Source organism: Grampus griseus (assembly GCF_964374135.1).
Source record: "Grampus griseus genome assembly, chromosome: 1".
In the NCBI taxonomy this organism is placed as follows: Eukaryota; Metazoa; Chordata; class Mammalia; order Artiodactyla; family Delphinidae; genus Grampus; species Grampus griseus.
The window spans coordinates 68,581,219-68,590,052 of record NC_139017.1 but is presented as its reverse complement, the minus strand read 5'-3'; the positions used below and the strand labels follow the sequence as shown (position 1 = coordinate 68,590,052).

The following is an 8,834-nucleotide window of genomic DNA, read 5'->3' as shown; positions in this document are numbered from 1 at the left end:
TCGGACACTTCCTCCTCCCTCCCTCTGCCCGAGCCTCAGGGCCGCGGGGATGCGGAGAGGGCCGAGATGGTCTCTATTCCCTCCCCCTCCCCCTCCCACTTTAGGGGAGGAGGCGCAGCCGCCCAACTCCGCTCCCGAGGGAAACTCTTCCAGGCCCCCTGCCGCCAGGCGGCCCTAGGCAGGCGAGGTCGGCGCCGGCCCGAGCGCGTCCCCAGGTGCAGGCAAAGAGCCCGCACCCTCCTCCTGGCCGGGCAGGAGCCGGGCGCCGCGCGCTCACACCAGGAGGCCATCCTTGCACGGCAGCGGCCCCTCGGCGGCGCAGGCGGCTGGCTCTGCACTCTGGACCTTGACGTAGACCCGGGACTGGTCCGCTTTGCAGTCTAGAGCGGCGGCGGCGGCGCTGGACCCCAAGGCCAAGTCCTCGGGGCCTTCGCAGTGAGGAGGCGCGTATTTGAGGCTCAGAGAGTGCCTGATCTTCTGCATTGGGTACCCCAAGATGTGGGTAACGCTGCTGCCGCGCCTTTTGGCCTTGCACCCGGGCGCCACGTCGTCCTCTCTGTGGAAAACAGCAGGCGCGCGGGTGAGCGGGCTCCTCCGCCGCGCGGCGTGGGCACGGCCTGGGCAGAGCCGGGGGGTCTTGGCAACCTCTCCTCTCCCGCGCCTCCCTCCGCCTCCCCTCGCCTCTCAACCTCAGCCTCGACCTACTCTTTTCTCTGCCTCTTCCTGGGCCAGCGACCCCGCAGGACTCCCGGGGGCACCATCCCCACCCTCCAGACAGGGCTTGTCCACACGTGTCCGGACAGCCCACGGTAGGCAGGCAGCCCCATCCAGGCGCCCTCCACTCCCCTTCTGAGCTTTTCGCAGGACCACCGGCTCGGATAGAGAGGTCACCTTGGAGATCCAGAAGGAGCTGCTTTCCCTGTCCTTTCCTTAACTAACCTTGACCTTGCCCACCCCCCTTCTCCTCACCTGCCTCTTAATCTTCTCCCTCTTTTCCTCCATACCCAGGGCATTGCAATCATTAGCACTGCTAGTCTTGTTCTATTTTTATTTCTAGTTTGTTTCTAATATAAGTTATTAGCGCTATTATTTATATTAATTAACTCTTCTTAAGTAAGCATGTCCAAGAGTTCTCACCGGTGCAATACAGGGGAAAAGTGAGAAAATACATACAGGCCCTGCCCTGCAGGAGCTTACGGTCTAGATAAGACAGACAGACAGGTGCAAAGACGGGAGGGAGATGGAGGGCAGGGAAGCAGAAGTGAAGACTGGACATGGGAAGGGGGAGAGAGAAAAAACATACGACGAGTGGCCGGTCAACATGCTGGGGTCCCAGCACTCCATGGCGATGGCAGGCAGGGTTGGGGTGGGGATCCCAGCCAGCCGGTGGCAGGCAGGGGTGAGAAGGGGCAGGGCGCCAGCCCCCTGCAGCACAGCAACAGGCATCAGATTTTACCTGATATCATTAGGCAAGTCGCAGCAGGCATTTCTGCGGACCTGGCTACGGCAGCAGAAGGCACCGCGGGGCCCCCTGCAGCAGCAGCGGACGAGCCCCCAGATGCTCAAAATCAGGCAGCCCAGCAAGAGTAAACAGCCCAGCACTATGCCAATGATTATTCCTATGTGCGCGACTCCTGGGGAGAGAAATAAAGATTAGTCAGGCTTTCTGCAGACTGACAGATGCCTGGCTAACCAGGAGTTGCAGGGGCAGGGTGTCTGTGGGAAAGAGGATGGGGGACCCAGGGGATCTCAGGGCCCCTGGACACACAGGGAGGAATATATGGAGAGATGCAAGTTAACCCCTCATGTCTGCATCTTTCTCCTAGGGCTTCCCAGCTGCCCCTGGCAGAGCTATGCACTGATGGCAGTGGGAAGGCAGAGCCAGTTGAGGCTCCAATATACAGCACAAGTTTCTCCAGTCCAACCCTCCCAGCCACGGGGCCTCCAGGGCCACTGCCCCTGCACCCACCTGAGACCTTCACCTCCACCACACATACGCTGTGGCCTGCATGGTTGGCCACTGTGCACTGGTACAGCCCATTATGCTTGTGGGAGAGATGCATCAACACCAGCTCACCGTGGCTCATGCCTGAAACTGAAGGAGCATCAGAGAGCTATGGTGAGGCCGAGGGGCCTGGTCTCTGAGAGCTTCACCCCAGCCTAGACCACTGCAGGGTGGGGCATGGAAGGAGGGAAGGGTGTGCGCACACACACAGGTCCACCCCACTCTCCAGGTGAGTCACCTTCTCCCTGCTGAAACAGAGAGGCAAGGAAGGGACCCTTTCCCAGCAACAGGAGAGAAACCATGAATTCACTCTGTGACCTTAGGGAAATATGTCCCCTCCCTGAGCCCTGGTCTCCTCATTTGTACAGCGAGTACAGGGTTACACCAGAGGAAGTCTAAGGTCTCTTCCAGCTCTGCTAGTCTTTGATTGTGAGTACTAGGCAGCTTCTGCCTGTGCCAGAAGCTTTATACACCTCATCCATTTAATCCGTACCTGCCCCTGGAAGATAGACATTATCATTCCCTTTTCATATACTGTAGAATGAAACTAAGGCACAGAGGGGTGAAGCCACTTGCCTGGGTCTTGTAGCCAGTTATGGTCCAGCCAGGATTCAAGCCCAGCTATACCTCAGACCATGCTCTTTCCAAATTAACCATACTGCTTTCAACGGACTCTCCCCTTTTGCCTCCTCTTCCCTCCATAGCAGCTTCTGGAACAGGCTCACAGGAGGGGTCTCCCACAGCGGTTTTATGTTTGACTTGGCGCCACTGATGAACCAGGGAAGCCCCAGCGGGACCCAACGTCCCAATCTTCCCCTCTCCCCGGGTCCCCTCACCTTGACTTATGGAGCTGAAGGACTCGTCGTAGGAGAACTCAGACTGGAAGGTGTCCTGGGACTGGTAGGAACTGGCACGGTAGGGGTGGGCGCTCCACCTGATCCTGTTCCACTTGTAGGTGAAAGGCGGGCTGCCCCCACTGACGAAGCACTTCAGCACCACGTCGTGGCCGTATGACATGTGGCCCTCAATCCAGCACTTGGGGTCCACAGGCCGTGCTGCAGGGGAGGGGGCAGTTGTGAGCCAGGGTCCAGCCAAGAGGCAGAGCCAGGCTCAGGGTGGCCAAGCCGCTCTTGGTTCTGACGTCTGGGGAAGAGGAGCTCAGAGGAGTTTGGTCATACCTACGACAGTGATGATGACCGTCCGGGTGGCCACGGTGGTCTTCTTCACCCGGCACTCATAGGTAGCTGCGTCGGATATCTGCAGGTTCGAGAGGTTGATAGAGGCATCGTACTGGCTGGGATCTGCGGCTGCAAAGTGGACCCTCTGCTGCAGATCGGGGAGGTCGCCATGGTTGGCCCTCTTGTCCCCGTAACTAAGGAACTGTGAAGAGAAGAAAACAGAGATGGTGAGACAAGGAGAGCCAAGGAAGGCCCTGTGGTTTGGCTGTCTTGGGCAATGCACTGAACTTTTCTGAGACTCCGCTTTCTCAGCTGAAAAATGGGAACAATGATGCCTGATCCACTGACTTTTAACAGAATGTGTGAGATCAGATGAGATCAAGCACTCTCTGCCTAACGTCTACCTTCCAGGGGCCTGTGAGGATTAAATGGGATGAGGTGTATAAAGCTGCTGGTACACAGAGCAGCTGACTGGTACTCAAAAGCAAAGACTATCATCGGAGCTGGAAGTATATTGTCTGGGCCAGGACAGTGCCTCGTCTTCCCTTTGGAGTGGGGTGGGAGGAAGCTGACTCACTGGCTGACTTGATCGGTGATTACAGAGCTCCTCCCTGTTCCCTCATTCTCTGAGAAGTCTTGGGGGAAGTTCAAGGCCTCGGTTTTCTTATCTGCCCTGCTTTTCCCCTCAGGGTGCTGGCTGCCCAACAGGTAGATACCATGAAGTGTAGAGTAAGGGGAATCCTGTGCCCAGCACCTACCACTTTCTCCTGACGTGAGGGTTCTGGTTTGACCTGCATCCACTCAATGCCCAGCGCATCAGAACCAGAGTCCTCAGGGTCCAGGATGTAGGGGCAGTTCAGTCTCACGCTGTCACCTTCTGCCACGTTCAGGACTTCTTTTTCATTCCCACTGATCCGCACAGCGGGCAGCAGTGCTAGGACACAGGCAGGGCAGATGGGGTAAGGGGAGCAGGACCAGGGCTTGGGTGGCCAGCTTCAGCCCCCCTCCCTCCACCATTCCTGTCAGTGGCGACCCAGGGCTCAGTGAGGGTTCCACAACGAGGAGGGGCTGCTCTGATCGTGTGCATAGGTGTGTGCGTGAATTGATAGACGCATGTCTATGCAGACTTGTGTAAGCATGTCTCTATTGTACGATTGTGTAGGGTTGCATCTATACAGTTTGTATATATATATAGCTGTTAAGAATGCTTGTATGGGGGACTTCCCTGGTGGTCCAGTGGTTAAGACTTCACCTTTCAATGCATTGGGTTCGGGTTTGATCCCTGGTCGGGGAGCTGAGATCCCACGTGTCTCGCGGCCAAGGAACCGCGACATAAACATAAAACAGAGTGATATTGTAACAAATTCAATAAAGACTTTAAAAACAGTCCACATCAAAAAAATCTTAAAAAAAAAAAAGAATGCTTGTATGTTTGCACGATTGTGTATCCATGTATGGGTGTATACACATATGTACGTTGCATGTTTACGAGTGTTTGTGGCTGCTTGTGTGTACTGTAGGGAGATTCACACACATGACCAGGTAGAGTGTCTGCTTATATATTTACATGACAGCGCGTGTGTGTGCATGTGTGTGCGTGTGTGTGTGTGTGTGTGTGTGTGTGTGTGTACAGGCACATGGAGCACATAGAGTTGTTAAGTGCTCTGATGGAAGAGGCTCGTTGGTTAAAAGCCACCTCTGTCTGGGCCAAGTGAGGTGATCGTGTCTAGAGGCAGGAGGATGGACACCGTGGCCCCTGGAGTCCCTTTCCAGCCCAAGGAGCAGGATAATGCGTATGTCTCTGTGTGTCTGTGTATGACAGCGTGTGTCTCTGGCTGTATGCCCGTGTGACAGTGAGTGCCTGGCTGTGTAAGTGCTCTGAGTGATAGTGCGTGCCTGTGCGTGACTGTGACCGGGAGCCTAGCTGGGTCTGTGTGTGATAGTGAACGATAGTGCTGGGACCATGGCCACACGCATCTGTAGGACTGGTGAGCCTCGCGTGAAGGCGTGTGGCATTGTGCGCTTTGCGTCCTTCCCCTTGTGTGATCGTGTGGCCACCTCCACGTGCTCGCTCCAGTTGGGGCCCCTCCCGCTACTGCCAGCCTCAGTCGCACTGAGTCAGCCTGGGATGAAGAGCCAGGATCTGGAAGCTCAGGAGTGATCTCTCCCTCCCTAACCTGAAGCCCCAGGCAAGTGCTAGCCCCAACCGGTTGGACCCAGAGAGGAATATGAAGGTGGAGGTGTGCCCAGGGCCCCAACCCTGGCTGGGCCGGCAGCATGCCACCTCCCAGCCTCCTGCAATCCTCCCTCTGCTGGCCCCTCCCCCAGCCTGGCTCACTCTCCTCCTGTGAGAGGCAGCAAGTCCTTTGGAGCCCCAGCCCTTGGTCTCAGCAACTCATCGTGCTCTGCCCTTCTCTGGCTCTCTCCTGGGACCACCTTCACACTTGAAGAGCATCTCACACACACAGTTGCACACTGTCACAGCCAAAGAGATCAACACATAGACACACTCTTATAAGCCTTCAAAATGCAGATACCTACCTATGCAGTCCCACCTTCTCACACACACACACTGTCGAATCCATACAGACACACATCTACACACAAACACAAGTGCGCATTAATCCAGAAGACACACCCGCTGTGCACACTTAGAGCCCCGCATGTGTATTCATGCAAGACCAGACATACCTGCAGAAGCTTAGTCTGGTTCTAGAGAGCCAGCAGGCACCCTTTCAACACCTCTAACAACTCAGGCATCACTGAACCTGCCCCTCGGAATCCTGGCTGGGCCGTCAGCCATGTCCTAACCCCCGCTAGGCTCCAGGTTAACCCAGAGCAGGCAGGCTAGCTGCTGGGGGCTTTAATGGGACCTGGTGATGCCTCCTCTAGCGCCAGGCCAAGCTAACACCAGCCCACTCCTGAGATAAGGATCCTGATGCCATCTGCCAGGTCCTGGGCTGTCACAAGGCAAACCACGAATGAGCCAGAGCTCAGCAGAGAGCAGAGGCCCCACCCTGGAGAAGGACTGCCGAAAGCAACCCACAACAAGAGAATGGTCTCCATGCCCTGGGAGCCAGCCGGACAGGAAGGTAAGTATTCCGGGAAGGGGGCTTGAGAAGGAAGGACAGGCTGGAAGAGGGTGCCTCCACCCTGCACTAGGCAGAGTGTCTACCCTTGTCCCAGGCCAGGGAGCCTCACCCTAGCCTTTCCGTCTCCCTAAAAGCTTTCTCAACCTCCTGCCAAGGGTTCCAGCCTTTCTGCACCCCTCGCTCTCCTGAGGAAGTCATCCCTGGTGTCTCACCTTCATTCCTCTTGCTGTGGCACTGAGGAAGTACTTCCAGGGCATGTGAGAGAAGAGAGAGGCTGGAGGGAGGGAAGAAGACCAGAGTGGGAGAGAGAGGTGGGCGCAGAGACTCGGAGGGAGGGAAGGAAATCACAACAGGCTCGCCAGGGAAGAGGGAGACACCTCAATAGTCATGTCTACTCTAAGTCTGTAAGTCCTTTGTGAATTTTTCAGCTTCCTCCAGAGCTCCTAACCCTCCCTCTGCAAATGAGGGAGGGGAAGAGAAGGGAGGGGAAGAAAAGGGAGGGGAGAAAAGGTGGCTCCCACAGAAGGGATTGGTGCATTATAACATTAAGACACACCATACACAGAGATGTCCCAGGTCCCCACAGCACAGCTCCTGAGTGAGCTCTGCCCGGCCAGCTCTTGCCAGACAGAGAGGGTGTTGCAGGCATCCTGCTAGAAATGCAGTCATTCACACATACCCGTACTCTCACACCAAGGCTGAAAATGCTCCTCCCTTCCTGAGCTCCTCCCCCAGGCCCCTTTAGCCTGAACCCAGACCCCCAGGAGGGTCTCAGAGCCATTTCCAGCAATGCCCACCCAGATGGGCCCTTGCTGGGACTTGCCCCATCCCAGGCAGGCAGCCATGATGTCCAATCCTGAGCCCTGCCCTCCAGACGTGCCCCAGGGAGGGGGCTCTGGGAGTTGCCCTCCACACCCTCCCAGGCTTATTCGAGAGGGGGTGGGTGCTACCCTGGAACTCTCACAGCACAGGGGCCCTGAGCAGAGGTCTCAGGCCCCGGCTCTCCCTGGCCCACTCACACTCCACCAGCCTGAGGCTCTGCCCTCTCAAGGCAAACAGGGTTGGGGGAGAGGCCCTCCTGCTGGAAGCACAGAGACCCATGGAAAGGGAATCTTTCCCAGGCTCTTCCTCAACCCCCAGCCAGCTTTGCTGCTCACCTGCCCCTCCTACCCCACCCCCAGCTCCCCCAGTAACTCAGGGCGAGCCCTATGCTCCCATTCACAACATGTGCATACATGTATGAGCCCCACACGTTCACAGACACCGTGAAGAACCATACAAGAACACGTGCCCCAAACCTTCAGGTGCAGGGCTCTCCTGGGGAGAGGCCCCCTTGACAACAGCCAAACCCCGGTAGCAGCAGGGCGAGGGTGAGAAGACATCTCAGTCCACCTTCCAGGTTCCTCTGTGAGCCCTTCGCTGCCCTTTTCCTGCCCATCCGGCATCATGCAGGCCCCCCCTGCCCCTCCCCAGCACCATACCTGGGCTCAGGCACACGAGCAGAAGGTGGAATGCTCCATGGACTCTCATGTCTCTAGGCTCAGCGTTTCGTCCTCCTGGGCTGGGATCCCTGGGGCCAGCGGTGTTGTAGGGACCAGTAGACGGAGGGAGAGCTGAGGGCCCAGATGCTACCTGGAGTGGCAGGAAGGTGCAGTGAGGGCCCGGCTGGGGAGCGGCCAGTTATCACTATGGGGGGGGGGGCCTGGTCCCCGCCTTGGGGAGGAGTCCCAGGAGCCCTAATTAGCAGGGTGACACAGTGGCTTACAAAGGAGTTACCCAGCCCTTCCCCACACTCTTCCCTATGCTGACAGTAGCGCAAGACAGCCAACGGGACATGTAATTAGGCACCTGTTAAACATCCACTTCCTCCTGGCCCCAGCCTCGGGGTGACGACAGTTGCCCAATTTTACAGTGTCCACGGGGCTCCCCTCACCACACATTTACTGCCTCCTTCCCCAGGGGAAATGGAGAAGAGGAAGGAGAAGCCAAGCTGGGGATGGAAGGGTGGTCAGGCCTTGAAGGGCTCACACTGGCCCCAGGACACTGGTGTCTGACATGCCCGCCCAGCACAGGCTCCAGCATTTCAAACTGCGGTCCCCTCCTCCTATCCCTGACCCTCCAGACCCCCTCCCATCCAGTCTGTGGGAAAGGGCACCAGGGAAGGGGTCACTGGGGCTGGAACGGAGGTCCCGGATGATGAAAGGGCCCCAAGACTTCAAAGGGAGTCAGACCTCCTGATCTGAAAGAAGGAGGGAAGGGGTGTGTAGGGGAACAGGGTCTTCGCCTGGCTGCCCCCTCTGTAGCTGTGCCCCCCACCCATACCTGACGTGAGGTCACCTCCAGGTGCAGGGGATCCCTGGGATCTGGGGGTGTTACAGGGGATCCAGACCCCCATCTCCCACACAGATCTAAAACCAGTTCAGTGAGGCCTGAGAGGAGAGGGACCAGGGTGTGTGGAGTGAGTGAGGTGAGTGGACAGGAAGAATAGCGCCAGGAGGGCCAGGAAAGGGGTATGCCCGAGTGCCCGTATACCCCTCACCAGGATGTGTCCTTGCATCT

General features: G+C 57.3%; 1 protein-coding gene across 1 annotated transcript; it reads right to left on the bottom strand.

Annotated features, from left to right (window-relative positions):
* Positions 1-273: 273 nt before the first annotated feature.
* On the bottom strand, positions 274-7,805 carry VSIG8 (V-set and immunoglobulin domain containing 8; the record flags this gene model as incomplete). Its single annotated transcript, XM_082671224.1, has 7 exons — positions 274-556; positions 1,457-1,634; positions 1,970-2,095; positions 2,842-3,060; positions 3,184-3,385; positions 3,942-4,117; positions 7,757-7,805. The coding sequence occupies 7 exons, from the start codon at positions 7,803-7,805 to the stop codon at positions 274-276; spliced, it is 1,233 nt and encodes a 410-aa protein (XP_082527350.1).
* Positions 7,806-8,834: the final 1,029 nt, after the last annotated feature.